This window comes from Microcebus murinus, chromosome 3 (assembly GCF_040939455.1).
Source record: "Microcebus murinus isolate Inina chromosome 3, M.murinus_Inina_mat1.0, whole genome shotgun sequence".
NCBI classification, from domain to species: domain Eukaryota; kingdom Metazoa; phylum Chordata; class Mammalia; order Primates; family Cheirogaleidae; genus Microcebus; species Microcebus murinus.
The window spans coordinates 7008552-7032841 of NC_134106.1; the positions used below are offsets into that span (position 1 = coordinate 7008552).

At 44.2% G+C, this 24290-nt stretch overlaps 1 protein-coding gene and 1 long non-coding RNA gene across 2 annotated transcripts in view; one reads left to right on the plus strand and one right to left on the minus strand.

Annotated features, from left to right (window-relative positions):
• YWHAQ (tyrosine 3-monooxygenase/tryptophan 5-monooxygenase activation protein theta) overlaps positions 1-14346 on the minus strand; it is a 39157-nt gene extending 24811 nt beyond the window's left edge. The window contains exons 1-2 of the mRNA XM_020288664.2: positions 14240-14346; positions 13450-13829 (exon numbers count right to left, since the gene is read on the minus strand). Coding sequence (XP_020144253.1) covers positions 13450-13743 — 294 coding nt within the window. The 5' untranslated portion in view covers positions 13744-13829; positions 14240-14346. The remainder of the gene's footprint in view (positions 1-13449; positions 13830-14239) is intronic.
• On the plus strand, positions 14317-17172 carry LOC105882938 (uncharacterized). The gene is made up of 2 exons (XR_002224349.2): positions 14317-14406; positions 16968-17172. It is a non-coding gene; the product is annotated as an uncharacterized LOC105882938 (long non-coding RNA).
• The last annotated feature ends 7118 nt before the right edge of the window (positions 17173-24290 follow it).

Below are 24290 nucleotides of genomic sequence, written 5' to 3' on the forward strand. Positions count from 1 at the left end.
AAATACATAGCAAAAAATTAGCCAGGCATGGTGGCGTGTGCCTGTAGTCCCAGCTACTCGGGAGGTTGAGGCAGGAGGATCGCTTGAGCCCAGGCAACAGAGTGAGACTATGTCTCAAAAAAAAGAAATGAAGTACTTAAGCATGCTACAACATGAACGAACCATGAGAATGTTAGATTAAATCAAGGAAACCAGACCGTGCGTGGTGGCTCAGGCCTGTAATCCTAGCATTCTAGAAGGCTGAGACAGGAGGATCGCTTGAGGTTAGGAGTTTGAGACCAGCCTGAGCAAGAGTGAGATCCACATCTCTATTAAAAATAGAAAAATTAGCTGGGTATGGTGGCACATGCCTGTAATCCCAGCTACTCAGGAGTCTGAGGCAGGAGGATCCTTGAGCCCAAGAGTTTGAGGTTGCTGTGAGCTAGGCTGCGACCGCGGCACTCTAGCCCGGGTGACAAGAGACTCTGTCTCAAAAAAATAAAATAAAATAAAATAAAAAAATAAAAACAAAAAATAGTGCACAAGACCAGAGATATTTCTTAAATTAAAAACAGTTCTGGGGCTTTTTTTTTTTTTTTTTCTTGAGACAGAGTCTCGCTTTGTTGCCCAGGCTAGAGTGAGTGCCGTGGCGTCAGCCTAGCTCACAGCAACCTCAAACTCCTGGGCTCGAGTGATCCTTCTGCCTCAGCCTCCCGGGTAGCTGGGACTACAGGCATGCGCCACCATGCCCGGCTAATTTTTTATATATATATCAGTTGGCCAATTAATTTCTTTCTATTTATAGTAGAGACGGGGTCTCGCTCTTGCTCAGGCTGGTTTCGAACTCCTGACCTTGAGCAATCCGCCCGCCTCGGCCTCCCAAGAGCTAGGATTACAGGCGTGAGCCACAGCGCCCGGCCAGTTCTGGGGCTTTTATAGATTAATTTGTGACCTCAACCCATACACCCATCCCCTTAATCCTAATTTTCTCCATAAACTTTCTAATTCATAAATTCTTACTACCACAAGAAAGAGAATACTAACTATATCCTATTGAAAACTATGTTGAGAACCTACATCAACAATCTTAGTAGGACTTTCAAAGACTAAACAGATTTTGGGGCCAAATACGCTGCTCTGAAATCTTGATATAAACTTAAAAGTGTAGTAATCAAATAGCTAAAATAGCTTTATGAACATTTCCCAGACCATTTAGATTAAAAACAGAAAATTTTCAGAAACCTCAGACAAAAATAAATCACTAAGTATTTTTTGATAACTATATGAAGAGGATCATCAATGACTTTTTCTTTTCAGAGATGTATAGCTGATCATAAACAACAGAGGTACAACTTTAACTCTTCCCACCTGCTTAATTATTCAAACTGTACCAGTTTACTCTATTTAAAACAGCAATAAACCAGGCGCGGTGGTTCATGCCTGTAATCCTAGCACTCTGGGAGGCCAAAGAGGGATTATCACTTGAGGTCAGGAGTTTGAGACCAGCCTAAACAAGAGTGAGACCTCGTCTCTACTAAAAATAGAGAAAAGTAGCCAGTCAACTAAAACTAGAAACAAAAAATTAGCCAGGCATGATGGCTCGCACCTGTAGTCCCAGCTACTCCGGAGGCTGAGGCAGGAAGGTCACTTGAACCCAGGAGTTTGAGGTTGCTGTAAACTAGGCTGATGCCACGGCACTCACTCTAGCCCGGCAACAAAGTGAGACTCTGTCTCAAAAAAAAAAAAAAACACCAGCGAGACTCTGTCTCAAAAAAAATAAATCAGCAATAGCTCCCTTCCCTCTCCCCCTCCAAAAGAAAAATAAAGGAAAAAAAGATTAAAATAATAATAATCAAAGACTGAAAAACTATTACAAGAAATAACATAATACAAAACGCTATTTTCCTCATCTGTGTAAAATAAATCAAATGCAAACTTGAGTAAACAATAAAAAATATTTGCTGAACAAATAAATATTGCCATTTAAATATTTTCTTTAATCTTAAACTTAGCCATTGGGCCTTGCCAAGGCCTGCTCCTCTACCTCTTTCCCTAATCTATTAAAGAAAGTTGTTACTTTCTTGATCCCTTCCATCTCTAATTAGGTGGTTCTAAGATTTATTCCTACCCCCAAATATCTTGGCAGGTATGGGGAAAGGACAGGAGGAAATAAAAATTTGCAGCAAAAACTACCACCAGTTTTTGATAAAGACTCCCATCTTATTCTAGAACAGAGTCCCTTTATCACATGCCACTTTCATTTCCCTTTTCAAATGTCCTTGGATATTTAAATGTTATATAAAAATTTTTAAAATATATTAAAAGTTAAATACATTGGCCACGCACGGTGGCTCACGCCTGTAATCCTAGCTCTCTGGAAGGCCGAGGCGGGCGGATTGCTCGAGGTCAGGAGTTCGAGCCTGAGCAAGAGCAAGACCCCGTCTCTACTATAAATAGAAAGAAATTAATTGGCCAATTAATATATATAGAAAAAATTAGCCGGGCATGGTGGTGCATGCCTGTAGTCCCAGCTACTTGGGAGGCTGAGGCAGGAGGATCGCTTGAGCCCAGGAATTTGAGGTTGCTGTGAGCTAGGCTGACGCCATGGCACTCACTCTAGCCTGGGCAACAAAGTGAGACTCTTGTCTCAAAAAAAAAAAGTTAAATTACATAAAAAAGAACTTTCACGTAGCATAACTATATTAATGGGATATTTAGTGCTTCCAAATACTTGGTCTCTGCAATCAGCCCCAAACAATCAGGAATATTTTCTAACTAAAGGATGCATAAACCCTTAACATTTCCTTCTCACCTCTTCACTAGGCCATCATTATCCTGAGAGGGCAGTATGAGAATCGAGGATCTAAAAAGTATTACATATTTCTGAATAACTGGAAATATTACTGGGTCCAAAGATCAGAACATCTAGTATAAATATGTTTTACTGCAGGTGTCCAAAACTATAGCTTTTAAAAGAGCAAAAATTCTCTGAGCTGTGTTCACATGTCTGGTGGACAGGAGTACTAATTCTAGATGAGTAAACCCAATAAGAGTTATTTCAGCAGTAAGTCTGATCTGAAGATTGTGTTTTTTTGTTTTTGTTTTTTTGGGTTTTTTTTTTGAGACAGAGTCTCACTTTGTTGCTCAGGCTATAGAGTGAGTGCCATGGCATCAGCCTAGCTCACAGCAACCTCAAACTCCTGGGCTCAAGCAATCCTTCTGCCTCAGCCTCCTGATAAGCTGAGACTACAGGCATGCGTCACCATGCCCGGCTAATTTTTTGTATATATATATTTTAGTTGGTCAATTAATTTCTTTCTATTTATAGTAGAGACAGAGTCTTGCTCTTGCTCAGGCTGGTTTCGAACTCCTGACCTTGAGCAATCCGCCTGCCTGCCTTGGCCTCCCAGAGTGCTAGGATTACAGGTGTGAGCCACCACGCCCGGCCAAGATTGTTATACTGTACAATTTTTAAGCATTTTCATACCCTTTTACATTTATTTCCTACAATCACCCTGACATTTATGAACAATAATCTATGGCTGTTCTTTTTTTTTTGAGACAGAGTTTCACTCTGTTGCCTGGGCTAGAGTGAGTGCCCTGGCATCAGCCTAGCTCACAGCAACCTCAAACTCCTGGGCTCAAGTGATCCTCCTACCTCAGCCTCTCGAGTAGCTAGGACTACAGGCACGCGCCACAGCATCCAGCTAATTTTTTCTGTTTTTAGTTGTTTGGCTGATTTCTTTCTATTTATAGTAGAGATGGGGTCTCGCTCTTGCTCAGGCTGGTCTCGAACTCCTGAGCTCAAGCAATCCTCCCGCCTCGGTCTCCCAAAGTGCTAGGATTACAGGCGTGAGCCATCGTACCCGGCCTATGACTATTCTTTTTTTTTTTTTTTTTTGAGACAGAGTCTCGCTTGTTGCCCAGGCTAGAGTAAGTGCCGTGGCATCAGCCTAGCTCACAGCAACCTCAAACTCCTGGGCTCAAGCAATCCTTCTGCCTCAGCCTCCCGAGTAGCTGGGACTACAGGCATGCACCACCATGCCCGGCTAATTTTTATTTATTTATTTATATATATATATATATATATATACATATATATATATATTAGTTGGCCAATTAATTTCTTTCTATTTATAGTAGACACAGGGTCTTGCTCTTGCTCAGGCTGGTTTCGAACTCTTGACCTCGAGCAACCCGCCCGCCTCAGCCTCCCAGAGTGCTAGGATTACAGGCTTGAGCCACCACACCCGGCCTGACTATTCTTTAAGAAAGCATTTTTATTAAATTTACAGAAGTCCTTATTGTCACAGTCTCACCACTTGCATCACTGCTTCTCCATTTCTCTGAGTAAAGCCTGTGGCAAATGCACAAGAGAGACAATGTTCAAAAGCTGAAGTTAGGCTGGGCCCAGTGGCTCACACCTGTAATCCTAGCACTCTGGGAGGCCAAGGCAGGTGGATCGTTTTAGCTCAGGAGTTCAAGACCAGTCTGAGCAAGAACGAGACCCCATCTCTACTAAAAATATAAAGAAATTACTTGGAAAGCTAAAATATAAAGAAAAAATTAGCAGGGTATGGTGGTACATGCCTGTAGTACCAGCTATTTGGGAGGCTGAGGCAGGATTGCTTGAGCTCAGGAGTTTGAGGTTGCTGTGAGCTGGGCTGATGGCACATGCTCTGAGCAACAAAGTGAGACTGTCTCAACAAAAAAAAAAGTTAAAAGTTAGTAAACTAATTAAAGGTAAGTTATAGAATACATATTTAGTACCACACTATGCCAAACTCAACTGGAGCAAAAGATCCAGATAATAAAGAGAACACACTGGTGTTAAAAAGAAGTTTCACTGATAAATGCTTTCATCAATGTTGGCTAACAGCTAACCAGACTTACTGTCGCCAAAAGCCGTTATTTTTCAAGACCAAATGCAACCAGCTCCAAAAGACCATTATCCACATATTTTATGCATGTCAACTCCGCTTTCTGCTTGGCTATTTGGGAGAAGAAGTGAAGAAAGTATTAACCTTACATTACCATTCTCAATATAAGGAAGCAGAAGCCATTCCAACCTACCAGATCTTTAGCTAGTCTGTCAGGGATTAACAGGAACTCTTATTAACCAATCTCTAACATCAACTTGTCTCTTTTCTTCATTATCATGTTTATGTTTTTCTTGTCTCCAAACCTATATTCCTAGGATAATTTTGGGTAAAGGGGAAGGGAAATAAGAATAGAGGGGAAGGTTTTACAAATTGTATCATCACATGATGACTACTCAAAAAACAAACTGCTCAATCACCCAACCACACTAATGGCATTCCCCTAAGAGCAGCAATTTTCAAAGTGTGGTCTGGGGACCTCTAGAGGTCTCCTCCACACTCTTTGGGGGGAAGGGAGAAAAGTCAAAGCATTTTCATAATACTAAGATGCTACTTGCTATCATTCCACTGCCATTCTCTCATGAGTGAAGCTTTCCAGAAACTACAGGAAATGTGATATTTCAATAGATTGAATGTAGAGCAACGGCACTATTCTCATTCAATTGTTTTGTTAAAGTTATTTTTAATTTTTAAAAAGGGGTCCTAAGACCAAGAAGTTTGTGAACCACTGCGCTAGGAGAATATGGTCAATCATGGAAGTCTTCCACAACATCCTATAACTCCACCAATCCAATTAGCACTCATCACCAAATAAAAGCAAAAGCTACAGTGCCAGTCTATCAGTATCAGTGTCTTCATATACATTTTCATATTGTGAGGACAAGACACGGATTGTACATTTCTTGCTATCAGTATTAAAGACATTCAGCCAGTAATGTGAAATATCATACCCCTAAAACATGGCATCAAAAATTACAAGGGGAATACCCATAATACCTACCACCTAGATCATACCATTAACCTTTCACCATACTTGCTTTATCACATATCCATTTCTAGTACTTTTTATACAACCTGAAGACATCAATACATGCATGCCACTAGTTTTCTCTTTTGAATCAAAATTTATGTACAATGAAATGCATAAATCTTAAGTGTCAATTTGCTGAATTTTGACAAATGCATATACCTGTGTTACTCAAACCCATATCAACATAAAGAACATTACAATCATCTCAGAAAGTTCCCCCTGCCCACCTCTAGTCAATTCCTGCCTTTATCCTCAGAGGACACTACCCTTTTGATTTTTTCCACCATAAACCAGTTTTGCTTATTCCAGAACTTAACATAAATGGAAGCACATACTTTTTATACAGTTTCTTTCTCCTAGCATAGTTTTGAAATTTATCCTATTGTAGCGTATCAGTAGTCTATTCCTTTTTATTACTGAGTAATATTCCATTTATGAATATATCAGTGTTCACTCATTTTCCTGTTAATGGATTATTTTCAGTTTTCTGATCTTAGAATAAAGCTGCTATGAATATTCTTGTACAGGTCTTTTTCTGAAACTATGCATTCATTCCTCTTCTGTAAATACCTGGGAGTGGAATTTTCAGGGGGAAACCCCTTCTTTTTATTATGGAAAATGTTAAACATGCATAGGAGAGAGAACAGAATAATGAATTCACATTAAAGCCAGCTGCAACTATATAAATTCATAGACACTTGTTTCATATTCATACCTCCCAATTATTCTGAAGTCCTAGATCATCATATCATTTTGTCATTTAGTACTCAATATACAACCAATGCTTTCAAATCTGGTGGTTATTTATCTTGAAAGAAACATTCGTCATTGATTTACCTATGGATTAAGAGTAGCAACAAATGTACTATATAGTTTTTCTTCACATCTTTTAAATGCCTCTCTACCACCCCCCTTGATATCCAGGAAGTCAATGGTATAAATTCAAAGATTTTATCAGCATTTTGAAAGAATTAGTGTAAAATACAAAAACTGTGTTTTTATGGGTTTTTCTGAGACAGAGTCTCACGTTGCCGGGGCTAAGAGTGTCATGGCATCAGCCTAGCTCACAGCAACCTCAAACTCCTGGGCTCAAGCAATCCTTCTGCCTCAGTCTCTCAAGTAGCTGGGACTTCAGGCATGCGCCACCATGCCCGGCTAATTTTTTCTATATATTTTTAGTTGTCCAGCTAATTTATTTCTATTTTTTTAGTAGAAACCAGGTCTTGCTCTTGCTCAGGCTGGTCTCCAACTCCTGAACTCAAACAATTTGCTCACCTCGGCCTCCTAGAGTGTTAGGATTACAGGTGTGAGCCACCATGCCCAGCCCAAAATTGGTCTTAATGATAAATATCATAGACGAATATCAATATAGTCAAGGAGACTTCCCAACTCTCAGCTCTTGAACTAACTAATCCCATGCTATGGTATCATTTTATAAGTGAAACTGTGTGTATGAGGCTTAAAAATAATTAGTTCTGGTAAACTAGCCCCTTGTGAGAACCAAGGTAGTGTCCTCATTACATCTAATACTGAACAAGGAGATAACATTTCAATCCTTCCAGTCCCTAGATTTTTATCCTTAAAAAACCTCCCTGTGCTGGAGAAGGTAAGGGGAAATGACCATTCTCAACCACTGCTGACAGTATACATTCATATTTTTTCAAATGGCTATCAGGGGAGGGAATATTGGAAATCTTTTGATTTGTAAATTCCACTTGCAAGAACTTAAGGTAAATAAACCCTAGAGCAAAGCATGCAACCAGATGTTCTTTCCCAATGTTGGTTATAATGGAGAAAAGTTGTCTATAACCTAAATATAGGGTAACAGTAGCATTATGGAACATCCAAATAAACAAACATACAGGTTTTAAAGTCTGAACCAGGCCAGGCACAGTGGCTCACACCTATAATTCTAGCACTTTGGGAGGTTGAGGCGGGAGGATTACTTGAGCTCAGGAGTTGGAGACCAGTCTAAGCAAGAGTGAGATGCTGTCTCTACAAAAAATGGAAAAATTAGCCAGGCGTGGTGCTTTGCACCTTTGGTTCCAGCTGGGGAGGGGGGTTTGCGGGGGAGCCTGAGGCATGAGAATTGCTTGAGCCCAGGAGTTTCAGGTTGCAGTGAGCTATGATGATTGATGCCACTGCACTCTAGCCTGGGCAACAGAGCAAGACCCTATCTCAAAAAAAAAAGTCTGAACAATTGCCAAGGTATTAATGGAAGTTATGAGGGAAGGGGAATATATTTACTGCTCATCAAGTTTTACTGCATCTTCCTAACAGATTCCAATTTTAGTCTTTTTTCTATGTGCCAAGTTTTAAAAAAAGCCAATCTCAGGGTTTTGGAGGCAACCATGAGGTAGCACTTTGAAAATACAGGACCCGCTCATTAAGTTCCAATAAACTAAACTATAGAGTTAAATAGCATACACACAATAGTGACAAGCAAAAAAATGGTATGTCTAGACAAAGTTCAGATAAAACACCAACATGTTACTATGAATCCAAAGGACAGGCACAATATAATTCAGTACAATTTAATACAGCTCATCTTATTTATGATGTAACCCAAGGTTTCTCAATCTTGGCATTATTGGCATGGGGGGGTAATAGTTTGTTGGGGGGGGGGATGTCCTGTGCATTATATGATGCTTAGCAGCATTCAGGCCCTCTGCCCAATAGAAGTTAGTAGCACCCCCAAGTTTTAACAACTAAAAATGTCTCTAGATGTTGCCAAGAGTTCCCTGGGGAGAGTAGGTAAAATCACTCTGGTTGAGAAACCTTGAGCTAACGTTACACTTACAATATTCCATTCCATTCTTCCAAAAACACACAAATAAAAAAAACCCCCAAAACTCTGGGCTTTAAGAAGCTTACAATCCAAGAGCAAAAAACCCAAAAGTTAAGGAGGTTTTTTTTTTTTTGAGACAGAAACTCACCCTGTTGCCCAGGCTAGAGTGCCATGGTGTCAGCCTAGCTCATAGCAACCTCAAATTCCGGGATCATTTTTCTATTTTTAGTAGAGACAGGGCCTTGCTCTTGCTCAGGCTGGTCTTGAACTCCTGACCTCAAGCAATCCTCCCACCTCCTCCTACCTTGGCCTCCCAGAGTTCTAGGATTACAGGTGTGAGCCACCACATCCGGCCGGGAGTTTTTAAATTTTATTGTAATATCCTATATATAAGGAAGGCTTTAATATTACAGATTCACAGAGTTTTGCCCACCACAGATCTATCTTCTTTCTCTCCTAATTTGCAAATATAGTATCTTATATTTATTAAAATGCACAACAGAGATTCACACTTTGGTCTTCAGTCTGCTACCGTGTATCTAGGACCTGTATTCCATTTCATTTTATTAGGAGTCACAACACTTGAGTTCAAATCTTTCTCTACCACTTACTTGCTTTATATGCATGTTACTAACTTCCTTATGCCTTAGTTCCCTCAACTTTAGAACAGAAATACTATCATTGAAACTTACAGGAACACCAGGTCTATATGAAGTATGCTTAGTGTCCCATAAAGTGTCCAATAAATGTCAACTATTAGCTATTATTCTACCTACAAGCCTATAAAGACAGGCACCATCACCACCAATTTACAGATGAAGAAACAGAGGCTGATTAAAAAACTTGCTGCTGCTCATAAAAATATAAGGCAATGCAGCAATGATTCAGAAACTGATTCCAGACTGCTGGAATCAGAGCCCATACTTTTTCCATTATGTCAATAAAATCATATTAAGATTTATTATCTATCAAGAGTAACATTATCAGTCTTACTAAAAAATAATGACCAGTATGAGAGACACATTTTCATTAAAAGAGATTAATATACAACACAACTAAATTGAAGTATATTACTGAATTAAGGTTATAGAGCTTCTATAATGACAAACAACTAATAGATTCTCTACACACTATTTTAAGTGATTCTTATTTTTAAAAATCTTAACAGAGACTTTAGTTTCTGAAATTGTTTATGCATTCTACTGAAGCAGTCTACTGAAATTATTCTATTTAATAAAATAAGTCTACAGGAGAGGCTAACATGGTGTTTGAGACAGAAGTTATCTTGTATACACTAAATGTCTGGTTCTTATTCCAAGGTCACCAACTTTGTAAATGACAGATTTTGTTCCCAGGTCCCTTTAATTTCTTTGATTTGCCCTTCCCTCACACCCAAGTTCTTAATGACTCCCAAACATCTTACACATGCTATTTAACTACTGTCCAGTTTTTCACTTTAACTCTGCTCTTCCTAACACTAAGATCAACTATTACTCCCACATCACTTCTTCCAGATGTCATTTCACTAAAGCACCAGTTTTTCAGTATTTCATGTATTGTTGACAATGTTCTTCAACCTGAACTTTAAAAACTACTCATTTTAGATGTGGAATGAAGTCAGAGCAAAGGTGGAATGGCTAGGACCTATGTAACTAACTTTATAGCCCAAAGATATCAAAATTGGAAGAAACGTAGGAAGTTCAGTCCAACCAGTTTCTGGTTTTACAATGACAATGAGTCACAGAGCTAACGTGGTGATATAGTCGCTTAACTTTTCCCAGATTTCCATTAAGAGTTTGGTCTTGGCCATTTTGGCCCTCAAACTCATTTGCTCTTTAGAAAGCTCATTTGGATTTTAACATTTTTTCTGTTTCCACTGTTCAATAACTTCTCTCAATAGAATAATTATAGAACATGGTTATCTACCATATTAATTTTTAATAAATGGTTCCAATAATTCCATCCCACCTACTCTATGAAAGGGAATGAAGAGACCAAGAATCTCGGCTATTGTGAATAATTTTGGCTATCCTTCCTGTTATTTTTACTAGCCTTCTATAACCAAGTCACTCTCACCTGCTTCCTCCACACCAAATTCTCCTTCCTGTCCACAAAAAAAAATAAAAAAAAGGAAAACGCCCTCCATTATAGCATGCATGTTCAGAAATTTTAGGTTTCACTTTTTCCTCAAAATTTTGATAAACTCCTAATTAAGTTACTAATTTATCAATTATCAGACTCTTGTTCACTAGTCTATCACTTCCTTATCAGTTCACATTACAGACTGGTTATAGCAATCTAACTGTGACGCTGCTACATGTACACCATAAAACAACCTTCAATGTCTCCCCACTGCCAATCAAATGAGGAAAACTCCTCACTCTCACCTTCTCTTATAAATTATGGTTCCTGACTTCCTTTCCAGGCTTTTCTCCTGCAATGGCTGTCACACATAGTCTGCCTCAATCACACTGACACATTCTTCCCTCAACAAGCCCTATCCTGTATATTATGTTCCTTCTACGTTGAATATTAACAGCCCCCATCCTCCTCCCTCAACACTCATCCCCAAAGCCACTATCTTTGTGAAGACTTTCCAGAGGTTTCTGTTTCCTTCAAACTATGTAGTGATTTGTTCACAACCATCTTGTGGGAATCATCTTCTATTATGTACGTTTGTATATATCTCACATGCACTCTACATCATAAATTATTAGAGGATAAAATCTATGGTTCTCAGCTTTCTTCTTCCCCATACCGCTTAGTACTCCTTGCACACAGCAAGCTCTCAAATAAGTTGCCAACTTGAAGATGTGCTTTCCCAGTTTATTTTTTTATAGGTTGGCCGCGAAGCCACAATTAGTCTCTCAAGTCATTTTACTAATAACATGTTTTATTTATGCCTTGGTATCTCAGATTAATAAAGCTAAATTCTTCTATTTTCTCTTGGTATAAAAAAACTGTCCTAATTTCAGGGGTTCTCTCCTATTGAAATCAGCTGTATGAAAGTTCTACTTTAATACACCTGGTTTCTATCTCAAGCCATTATCAGCTAAGCAAAACTCCCTTCCACTCCTTAAGCCATCCTAAAAACCAAAATTTATAAAAGCCACAAAATAAAACAAATATTCCCTTGGCTCAGAGTTAATTTGCTAGAGAACAGGAAAAATCTTATGGTAATTCTGAATTGCTGCCTAAGCTAACTAACAAACTAGTAAAAGTAACAACTGAACAGAAAAAGAATGAAACATGCTGACAGCACCCAAAAGAAATACAGACATAGAAAACCTTGTTAACATGTGGAACTTTTACAAATCTTATAGCAGATAACATTGTCAATAGCCACTACCGTATGCTACTGAGTCTACCATCACTTTCAAATTGGCAATTTTTTAAAATACAAGCAATTAGGTCCAAAAGGCTTCTGTAAGTGCCTCCTCTATGCCAAGCAGGGACTGGAAGCTAAGAACACACTGATGAATATAAAATCTTGTCTTTATAAATAATCCCAGTAAAAGTATTCTCCACTGTAGTACACACTCTCTGCCCCTTCACCAGCTATCTCCATCAGCCACGATTTTTTAAAGATCTGCCATTATATTAGAAAAACAGGTAAGTCAAAGAAGTTTTTTTCTTAAAAGAAGGGGAAAACATATTTCCTGGCCCACCATTCTGATGGGATGAAAAAGGAAGGCTGGTAGGAAAGAGGAATTTCTTTCCTTTATATTCCCTTTTGAAAAATCACCAATCTAGCATGCTTGCCTTTCAAAGCCCACCTAAAATACAATGTGGAACAAATACGTTAAAAATTAGTAGGCCTCTTATAAAAGTGGCACTCACAGAAAGGAAACTATCAGATATTTCCTATTTTATTTGTAGAAACAAGTCTTTGCAGCATTAAAACATTTAAAAACACTCTAGGATGTAATGCTGGTATTTAAATTTTTAAAACTCATATTACTATTCAAAAGATTCATGCAATGACAAAGCTAAAAATGTTCTCTCTCACTAGTAAGGGTGAATCACACAGCCACCTACCTACCCCACCCAACAGTCACGCTAAGACTTGACAGTTCAAAACCTGGAAAGCTTGCCTTATCTACTTCACACCACAAATGAATTCACTTCAACACATTAAGCCTTAAGTTCAGCTACGCAATAGCAAGGAAATGTTATTAAGTACTGAAATTTACCAGGACATTTAACTGTGCCCTTTTCCCGTTTACCAAACTCCCCTCCTATCCCGTTTTTAATAAGGAAAGCTCAACAGATACTCTTGCTTGAAAAATGAAGCATTTGTTCAGATTCTCCAAGTAAATTTTCATTACTAGCTTTGAAAGGAAAACCTACTACAGTTATCGAAAAGGGTGCCTGTACCTATTTTCAACTACTTGAACCCTACGAACACATTTAAAAAGGTTCACAGATCTCAGCATGCAGTCTCCCAGCACAAGAAGCTTAAAAATGATTTTCAGTCCTGTACAAACCTACTCGGATGTTTCAAAGTTACACTGTGTGGCAGCAACCCAGCATCTGGGGAAAAAAGATCTACTCACCCTTGGAAAAGCGGCTTGAGTCTCAATAACTCAGGTAACATACTAAAGGAAGCCAGAGCCAGGGCTCACCTCCTCGAACCCTCCACATCGGCAGACAATCAGGCAGGCCCTGGCTCACGTTTCTTTCCGAGCCCACGGAATTCTCAAAGGCATCGCACAAAAGCGCCCCGCGCCTGCCGCCCCTTCTCCTCCCCACCGAGGCCAGCGCGGACTCACCAGGACCGTGGTGCAGATGGACCTCAGCTCGGACTCCACTTTCTCCCGATAGTCCTTAATCAGCTGCAGCTTCTTGTCGGAGGTGTCGGTTTTCTGCTCGATGCTCGAGATGACCCTCCAGGCGGACCTGCGGCCCCCGACCACGTTCTTGTAGGCCACCGAGAGCAGGTTGCGCTCCTCGTTGGACAGCTCGGCGCCCTGCTCGGTCACCGCCTTCATGCAGGTGGCCATGTCGTCGTAGCGCTCGGCCTGCTCGGCCAGCTTGGCCTTCTGGATCAGCTCCGTCTTCTCCATGGCGGGCGGGCGGCGCGGGGCCGGGGCCGAGGACGAGGAGAGCGAGGCGAGCGCCGACCCGGATCGGGAGGAGTCCTCCTCGAGAGCTGCCGAGGGGCGGGGCGGCGCAGGCGAGAACAAAAAGGAGGGAGGGGAGCGCCGTCAGACAATGCGGCCCGCCGCCCGCTTTTGTCTCCCGCACACGCGGCCCGGTTGAATTTCCCTCGCCCCCGCCCCCGCCCCTGCCGGGCGCCCCGAGCGGCCGAGGGCCCCGCGGCGCGAGGAGGCGGGGGCGGCGCGGAGGCCCCGCGCACTGGGAAGCCCGAGCCAGGGCCGCGCCCGCCGCCCCCGCCCGGCCGGCCCAAGATGGAAGCGGCCGTTGGCCTCGCACCTTCCCGCCCGAGCCGTCCCTGAGGAGAGAGGCGTCGGCAGCCGGCCGCGCCCGAGGGCTACGCCTCCGCCCAGCCCCTAAGCCCAGCGCGGCCGGAGGGGCCCGCGGGCCGACCCTGGCGCTCACCTTCACGTCTCCGCGGCCGCGACGCGAGTCCCACCACTTTGATCTGCTTTTGGCTTTAGCCGAGGACCCTCCCGTCTCAGCCTACCCCGGAGCCGAGGGGCGGGGCGCCGCCCAATGACGCGCCGAGCTGTCCCCAAGAGTCCCGCCCCCCGCCCCGCCGTTGGCCAGTGAGGACAGAGCGCGCGGAAGGGGGCGAAAGGGGTGGGGCGCGAGGGGAAGCGGAGGCTAGGAGGGTGGGTCGGCTTGGGTAAGTTCGGTTGGCCGGCAGGCTGCGGCTTCGGCCACGGGGTTTCCTCCAATTAGATCCAGGGTAAAAGGACGTCACTGTTGCCATGGCGATGCTGTTACCAACTCCCCTCATCCTCCCCGCCACCCCAGCACTTCTGGGTGCGGCACGGGACCGAGAGGCGCGCACGACCTCCGTGGCGGTGGCCGAGTCTCCCGCCGCAGCCGCCGCCGCAGATGGTGCGTCGCATCTTGCTGGCCCTGCAGCTGCGGCTCTGCTCGGCCTGGCTGAGGCTGGACTTCTGAGGGTGACATAATCGGCTGTTTTGTTGCACAAGCGCCTTCCTTTCCTCCACCTCCCTATTCGTGACAAAGGTTTGGAGCTCAAGACACTAATTCCAGACTTTAACGACTTTGCGATTAGGGCTGCGAATTAGAAATAATTCCATCCCCATTAAAGAGGAATTAGTTCCTGGAGAAAGTAAGTGGCTTCGGTATGGCCTTTACAGGATAAATTCAAGTTTTCAGATGGGCACCTAAAACCAAAAATTTCCTTGGAAAAAAGGTAGATAACCAGAAGATCCAGGCAAGTCTCTGTGGCAGTGCCAGGTATTGTGATTTTCTTTAGAATGGGAAATGGCATTAATCACAATTTGGAGGAAAACCCCCATAACTACGCCTGTCCCCTACACACAAAAACCTGATAACACCCCCCCCAAAAAAGCAATTTTTATTGTTTCTTTCCAGGTTATGCACCTAAATACATAATTTTTCACACCCATGTCTTATGTATACACGCTTTTTGTTTGCTGATACTATTTTTGAGAGGACACTTGGAAATCTAAAACTCTCTCCCTGGATGTTAATTTCTGATTTTCACCTCAGGAAGTGAGAAAGATTGCCCCAGATGCCTTGTATTCAGGGCCATCCTAGCTTTTCCCTTTCTCTTTAAACTACTCCCTGCTCTCCTGGCACTAACCCCCGTCTCCCGTCCCCCAACTCCAAGTAAGGTGGCTGTCCTGCTGGATGGCCTTTGTGCCATCTTAGGATGAGAGTTACCATCTGGGCTCACACTGCTATGATCCCAATTCCAGCACATCCAAAGGAGAAAGGATCACATAATAGAAAAGCAAAGAATGCCACAGGCAAGAAACAATTTCCAATTCTAACCAGAGACTGGAGCAGATCTGGAGACTCTCTAGAATGGAAGATCTGAGAGAGCAAACAGATTGGGGGGAGAAGGTGCAGGATTTCCAGAAAACAAGGCTCCCTCCAGGTGCCCTCCCTGTCCTGACTTGTAAAGGTTGCTTTGTGCTTTGACAGACAGGAGAGGCCTGGATTGGAAAGGGCCTGTGTCTTAATGCAGAAACGCCTTACTATGTTCCAGCATTCTAATGGAGGGCCCTGCTGTTATTTCTGGAACCCCTGGGGCCAGGCTGTAGACACACAAGTGTTTATGGCTATGTGGGCTGGGGTGGAGCCAGACACCGAGAAATCCCAGTGGAAAGAATTTGCATGTGGAAGGTCAGATAAAACGCTTTCTGTATGACCAGTGGATTTCAAGCCTACCGAAATTAGAGTCGGCCCAGGCCAGGGGAGAAAACAGAGGAGGTGGATGGGAGATGGAGACCCTTGAGAGGAGATTGTCAGGGGATTGAACCTCTGTGGTAGGGAGAGAGGGTCTATCCAGAACGGGCAAGCATGTGAAATTCTTTGTCAGAAGGTCTGGGCTGTGCTGCCATCTCCCCTGGTGACCTTAGGCAGGTTTTTGCTGCTTTCTATACCTCAGTCTCTAAAATTTCTGCTTTCATTCAACCAAATATTTATTGAACATAATTATTTATTATTGAATATGGGTATGGTCATCAGGAATCATGGGTGAAAACTGCTTTGAACCAACAATGCATTATGAAATTGCATTTTGTGAAGGTCCAGAGGGACCCTCTGCACATCTAAAGACTTCTGTGCCTGAAAGAACTCAGGTCGGAGAAAAATAAAGCTCTGGAAACTTGAAGTCCCTAGACACACAAAAAATTACATTTATTGAGTGATTACATGTGTCAAGCACTGTTTTTTGCAAGGATCTACTCATTCAATCTGTTTAACACCAACCTCAAAGTAGGTACTATAATGACCATCATGTCCATTTCACAGACAAGAAAATTGAGGCACAGGTTAGTCAAGTATTACATATAGGGTCACACAGCTAGTTAGTGGCAGAGCCTGGATATAGACTGCTGCAGTCTGGGTGCTGAAGCCTATCCTTTACCTACTGCTGTGGCTGCCCCAGCAAGTCTCCCCAGATCTCTGCTAGGTGCTATAGGAATTCTAGGAAGGATCAGACTAGTCTGTCCTTTGGGGGTTGCATCCTAGTGAATATGAAACCTGATAGGTATCATATCCAACATGCTGGGAAGAATTCCAGGGAGCAGACAGCTAGCAGCAAAGACAGTACTGAGAAGTCCTTACCTTATTTATTTAAAGTTCTTGTAATTTTTTCTAGATTACCTGGTATGAAGAAGCTGCTGGAACAAGAGGGAGAACACTGAACTTGGAGCCAGAAGATCCTAAGTCGCAGCCTTGCTATTGATTTGTGATTTTACCTTGAATACTCTGATCCTCTCTGAACCTCAGTTTTCTTTACATGTAACCTATAAAAATAATCCCTATCTCAAAGAGCTGTCATGGAGATTAAATGAACTAACACATAGGAAGATGCTGAGCGTATAGCAAGTGTTCAGTAAGTAGCAGGTTTTTTTCCCCTTCTGTACCTCTGCTTTGGGGTGAAGCATGGGGGAAGGGGAATCCTGTCTTTCTGCAAGGAGCCTTAGAGCCTTATAAAATGTTACTGGATACTTATCTCTGGAATCATTGCTGTAATTAGTGGAGTTAATGGTTTGCAAAAGGGCTGTATTCAGTGCACATTTCAGAATGAATGATTCCTCCTGGTTGAGTTTTGTTGCGGTGGTTTATTTGCCCAGAGCAGCGGATCATCAGCAAGAAAGTTCTTCCTCTCCTCCCACATGGCAGCAATTCTACTGACAAACATTTGAGTTTGAATTTCCACCCAAATTTCCCACATAAGTATTATCAGTGCTTCTGCACAGTGGGCACTTAAAGAGTTGCCCGCACTCTGCACCCCACCTGGAGGTGCCGAATGACATCCTGCAGAGTCAGGACAGGTGGGGAAATCAAGAAGGCTGGTCAGCAAAGTCTCTGCATATTCCCTGGCTTTGGAATTTGACTCACTTCGTTCAGTGCGATGGTTAATTTTATGTGTCAGCTTGGCTGGGTCACAGTGCCCAGATATTTGATCAAACATTATTCTGGGTATTTCTGTGAGGGCATTTTTGGATGAGATTAACATTTCAATCGGTGGACTTGCAGTAAGCAGGTTGCCCGCCCTAGGGTGGGTGGGCCTTACCCCTGTCAGTCAAAGGCCTGAATAGAGCAAAAAGACCAGCCTCCTCTGAGCAAGAGAAAATTCTTCAGCAGACTGCCTTTGGACTTCATCTGCAACATTGATCCTTCCTGGTTCTGCAGCAGACAGCCTTCAGACTCGGAATGGAACATGAGCTCCCCTGGGTCCTTGGCCTGCTGGCCTGTAGATTTTGGACTTGCCAGCCTCCGTGACTATGTGAGCCAATTCCTTCTCTCTCTCCCTCTCTTTCTCTTCCTCTCTCTCTCTCTCCTCCCCCTCCACCACCACCCCCCAGTCCCTACACACACACACACACACACACACACAAGTGCACACACACACACATTCTATTCATTCCATTTCTTTGGAAAAACCCTAATACATTCAGTCAATACTGAAATATTCAGTCAATACTGAAAGTATTCAACACTTTTTCTTTCCTCAACAAATGACACGAGTGTCTTCTAATAGTTTTAAATGTGTGTCCGTGACGTACCAGTCTCTCCTGTGCCCCTTGCCAGACCATGGGCTTCTTGAGGTTGAGGACTTTCTGTCTTGATCTTGTATCCCGAGTGCCCTCCCAGCAGCTTGGTAAAGTTAGGTGCGTAACCCCTGCTGTGTAGCTGACTAAAGGGATGCTCAGAGAGGTTAAATTACCTACCCAAATTGGTGAGCTCCAGACTTAAGATTCAAAAACAGGTCTGTCTGATTTCAACAAACAAGACTCTGTGCTCCTTGCGATGGAAGATAGAGGCTCCAATGTTCGCTGGCCGGGGAACAATGTTTAGTTATTTGAGGCTGGTAGGTGGCTAAGTATATATCTATTGGTGAGTCAGCGGCTGATTTTATTTTCACGTGGAAGGCTCTGGTTTTATACTCAACATATCTGCAGTGCGAGCGGTGCCTCTGTGTCCCTTGCCTGTTCCCTTTAATTGTTGACATGTTTCTCTCCCTTTGTCTCCCACCTCCACCATCAGACTGTGACCTTCCAGTGGGCAAAGTTACATCTTATCTCTGTCCTGTGAAGGTTTATTCTGAGAGTGGATCCAGGCCATCATTTCCAGTCACACTGGCTGTTGGCACCATGTGCTTACTACGTGCCCAACCATGTACGGAGTCACTAGAATAGTAGTGAACCCACAAAAGTAAAGCACACAGAGCACAGCTGTGTCCTCAGCAGATATCCCATAAAGACAGGATTGTATCTGAAGAGCACATGCAGAATCTTGAAGCTGGCACAGAAGGTCCCCAAGCCCTAACTCAGATTTCCTGTTAATTCACTCAATAAAATATTTAAGGGTCCACCAAGCGCCAGACACTGTCCTCAGGGCTGGGGTTTCCAGAATGACTCAGACACAGTCTGTGCCTGCAAGAAACTTGACGGAAAGCACAAAGGTGGGAGCCTAACCTGGAGGTCACTGAGGGCAGGGAAGGTCCCCTTTCTTTTCAGTTCTGAAATGTTCAGTCACCTGGTTTCCCAGCCTACCGTGGCCCAGAAGTGGCTACTTAGAAGGTGGGAGCAGAAGGACTCCTGAGGGTCTCTTGGCAGAGGACTCTGAGCAGAGAGGAGCCAGGGCTCTGGGGCCAGCCCGGGTCTGCTCCCTGGGCTGCCCTGGGATCTAGTCCACTTCCACGGTCTATGCGAGGCAATCAGTTGACAGGGCAGGGAGAGCGAACCCACAGAGAGCATGTGAAGAAGCTGAAGAGGCCAGAGCCAGTTGTGTAGGGACACTCAGCCCGTACGTCTCAGGCAGGACCTAGGTACGTAGCCATGAGCCTTAATCATCACAAAAGAAATCTTCCTTGTGTTCTTATTTTTTTTTGTTGAAGAAGTCAGACACATACCTACTACTTTTTTTTTTTAACATCCAGAATGTTAGGATTTTTTAAGTTTTGGTACATAACCATCTCCCCACTTATGACTCATGCCCAGACAATTTAGGATAGTTGAATGGATGAATGAACAAAACACAGCTAGAGAACAATGCACACAGGAGGTGATTGTGTGCCTCTCACAGAAAGTGAGATGGGAGTTGGAAGAAGGGAGACGTGAGTGTGGGCTGCAGCGATTGCAGAGATTTGGGGCCTCAGAAGGCTACAGGGCGGAAGGAACCTCTATGGGAAGACAGGAGAGCCACTAGGACATGACAGTCTGCTTGCTCTTCCACCCTTCCTGCTGCCCCAGTGGAGAGGCCTCTGGGAAGGGGAGGAAGCCACAGCTGCTCCTCCCTGTGCTGGAGTTGCGTTTGGACAGGGCTGAACCCCAAGAAGGTGGCTTTGGACAAAACATGGGAAGACAAGCACCCAGAAGAGCTAGGCAGCTGGAACAGAGGAGGAGCCCCTTCGACTGCTCCAGCTCCAGTGCTCAACCGCTCTGCGCATGGGCACTGGAACAAGCCGGGCCATGCTGGGGAGACTGGCTGTGGTACTTGCTGGCCCCCTTTTTTTTGGGGGGGCAGCTTTGTGGAAAATGCAAGTCTGTCCTTCACATTTTTTTGTCACTTAAAACCCTTCTCCCTTATTCAGCTACAACTCAGCACGGTGATTGCACTCAGGAGCCAGGTGCCCTGGATTCCAATCACGGCTCCACTGCTCACCAGATATGTGATCTTGGGCAGGTTACCTGGCCGCCCTGTGCCTCCACTTCCCCATTTGTAAAATGGGGATGATGACAGTAATCCCTAGCCCACCAGGTTGTTGTGAAGACTCAGTAAGGCAGCGCTGGTGACGACCCCACCCCCATGCTTTGGTCTCTTCTGGGCTTTGCCCCTGCAGTCCCCTCTTTCCTCACATCTTCACCTGGCTACCTGCTCCTCTCTCCAGTCTCAGCAGAAATGACACACCCTTCCACAGGGTGTCCTTGGGCTCCTCGCCCCTCTGGGCTAGGTGAGCACCCGCTGTCCTGTGCTCCCCAAGCAGGCAGCATACTTGATGTCACTTCTCCCAGTCGCTTGTGCACGACTCGTCTGCACAGCCCCAGTTCCTAGCAGGTGCTTGGCAGACACACGGGGGGGGGGCCCAAGAAAGGGATGACCGAGTGGGTGAGTTAACAAAGGATGGCAGGAGGAGTCACAGGCCAGCACCCAGTGCCTAGAAGACAGGGTGAGCTGGGGCTGCTGGTCAGGACAGCTTCAGGCTCTGGCCAGGGTCCAGCCCACAGCTGGAGGCCCCCGTGACTCTAGCTGGGAGAGGCTGGAAGATCCAGGCAGCCCCTGACCGCATGCCTTCCCCTCAGTCACGTCCAGTTCTGTAAACAAACTCCCAACTGCACCAGAAGGCCTGGCGATTCAGAGAACCCAGTGAAGAAATCCTTTGCAGAGGAAAGAACACTTCTGAATGTGAACAAATCTCCCCGATTTATTTAGACAATTTCTTTTCTGGATTTCCTTAAACCAGGGTAATCCCAGTTAAGAAATTTGGGGGCCTCATACATCTAAACAAAAATACATAAAAGCTTGTTCCATCAAAAGCAGCCCCTCCACTCTGGGAGGCCGAGGCAGGCAAAATGCTCAAGGTCAGGAGTTCGAAACCAGCCTGAGCAAGAGCGAGACCCCGTCTCTACTATAAATAGAAAGAAATTAATTGGCCAACTAACATATATAAAAAAATTATTCGGGCATGGTGGCACATGCCTGTAGTCCCAGCTACTCGGGAGGCTGAGGCAGGAGGATTGCTTGAACCCAGGAGTTTGAGGTTGCTGTGAGCTAGGCTGACGCCATGGCACCACCCTAGGCAACAAAGTGAGACCCTTTCTAAAAAAAAAAAAAAAAAAAAAAAGCAGCTCCTGGAAACAAGGAGTTGTCACCACCCTGCTCAGCTAGTAATATGTCAGGAGGTGCTCTCTCCCTGGGGACAGCAATTGCCATAATCAATGTTAATGAGCAAACGATCCCAGCCAGGCTCCCTGCTCATGGTTCTGAAAGTCAGGGATGCGGCCAGCCAGACTGACAGAGCCTGCCTCACTCTGAAGTATCGTACAGCTGACAATTGCTGGAATGTGTTCAGAGTCCAGTAGCAGCAGCTGCTACCACTGTCGCACAAGCTTCCTGAAATAGTGAGGAGTAGGCAGCAACTTGTCGCTTGTTGAGCCAGGCCTACAGCCAGATCTAGAACGCAAGACCAGATAAGAGAGATTAAAATAAAAAATACAGGAAGTCAGTGAAATGAGAATTTAGCTCATCAGGCCAAAGCAGGCAGTCTTGGGTCCTTGACTAAAAGTTGTGGCTGCCTTATGGGCATCTCCTGCAAGAGCTGGGGATCAGAATGTTTATAGCAGCACAATTCATAATTGCAAGGCTGTGGAAATAGTCCAAGTGCCCATCAACCCAAGAATAGATTAATAAAATGTGGTATATGTATATCATGGAGTACTATTCAGCTCTAAGAAACAATGGTGATATAGCACATCTTATATTTTCCTGGTTAGAGCTGGAACCCATACTACTAAGTGAAGTATCCCAAGAATGGAAAAACAAGCACCATATATACTCACCAGCAAACTGGTATTAACTGAGCAGCACCTAAGTGGACACATAGGAACTACAGTAATAGGTTGGGCAGGTGGGAAGGGGGAGGGGGGCGGGGGGCGGGTATATACATACATAATGAGTGAGATGTGCACCATCTGGGGAATGACCACGCTGGAAACTCAGACTTGTGGGGGGAGGGGGGAAAGGGCCTTTTTTGAAACCTTAAAATTTATACCTCCATAATATGCCAAAATAAATAAAAATAAATTAAAAATTTTAAAAAAGAAGAAAGAAAAGAAAGCTGATCCTGAAGCTCAGCCTGGAAGGATGATGATGAGGCAGGGATTTGGCAGCCCCTCTGCTCTCAGAGGTCTGGCCAACCCAGATGAGACCACCACTCCAGGGTGCTTAGAGACCCTGTGAAAAAACCACATCCAGGTATGTTTGCTGAATTTTTCGGAACACTACAAAGCACTTAGTAGGTGCTCAGAAAATACATATTTTCTTTCCCCTTCTTCTTCTTCTTCTTTTTTTTTTTTTTTTTGGAGACAGAGTCTTACTCTGTTGCCCGGGCTACAGTGCCGTGGCGTCAGCCTAGCTCACAGCAACCTCAAACTCCTGGGTTAGGCCATCCTCCTGCCTCAGCCTCCTGAGTAGCTGGGACTACAGGCATGTGCCACCATGGCCGGCTAATTTTTTCTATATATATTAGTTGGCCAATTAATTTATTTCTATTTTTAGTAGAGATGGGGTCTCGCTCTTGTGAACTTTGAGGAAGAGGTAGCTCTGGCTCGCTTTAAATGGACTTAAGACTCAGATGTTCTTAGCCACGGAGCGGAGAAGTGCATTCTAGAGAGTCGGGCCAGCACGGCGTGAGAAGGCATGCGGTGCTTGGTAGCAGGTTGTTCGGGATGCCGTGCACGTGTGGTGCAGGAGATGAGGTTGCTAATGAAGACGGGACCACGTTCTGAAGATGCATAACTGTCTCCCTGAGGAGCTGATACTGTATCTGGAGAACATTAGGAATCATCAGATACTCTTTATTTTTATTTTTTATTATAATAAACACATAATCATTTTAACCATTTTTAAATGCACAGCCAGTGGCATTAAGTACATTCATAATGTTGTGCAACCATCACCACCGTCTCCAGAGCTCCTTTTATCTTGTAAAACTGAAACTCTGCACCCATTGAACACCAATTCCCCATTCTCCATTGCCCCAGCCCCTGGCAGCTGCCACCATCCTGCTCTCTGTCTCTACCATCAGATGCTTCGAAGCCAGAGAGCCGCCTGATAGGATTTCTTGGAAGAATCCCTCTGGCTCCGCTGTGAAAAATAGGTTGGAGGACCTGGGGTAGGAAGCAGTTGCCCAGAACTCTCGAAGAGCTGAGGGTGACACAATGGAGGCAACGGTGACGGTGATGGTGGCAGAGTGGGGGGAGGGGAAAGATATTTCAGAGACATGGGTTAGACGTAGGAACCGAGAGGCATCTAAGGTCACCCTGAGGCATCTTTTTCTTTGCTTTGTTTGTTTTTTTGTTTTGTTTTGTTTAGAGAAAGGATCTTGCTCTTTTGCCCAGGCTGCAGTGCAATGATGTAATCACAGCGCATTGCAGCCTCAAATCCCCAGAGCAGTCCTCCTGCCTCAGCCTCTCGAGTAGCTGGGACTTGACGTGTGCCACCCTGTGAAGCCTCAGGCTAACTGCTTTCTTTTAGCTTGTGTATATTGCTTGTTTTTAGGAAGTTGGTTTGAGTGGGCTAATCCCAGTAAATTTTGGGATGAAACAAAAGGGCAAGTGCATGGGCACAAGGGGCCAACAAATCAATGTAAAGGTCAAGTGTGTGGACAGGTTATGCACCTAGGATATAAAGGGCTCCGTCCCACAGTGCGCGGGGTCTCTGTCCGCATAGAGGCTGCTGTATTGGTGCTCTG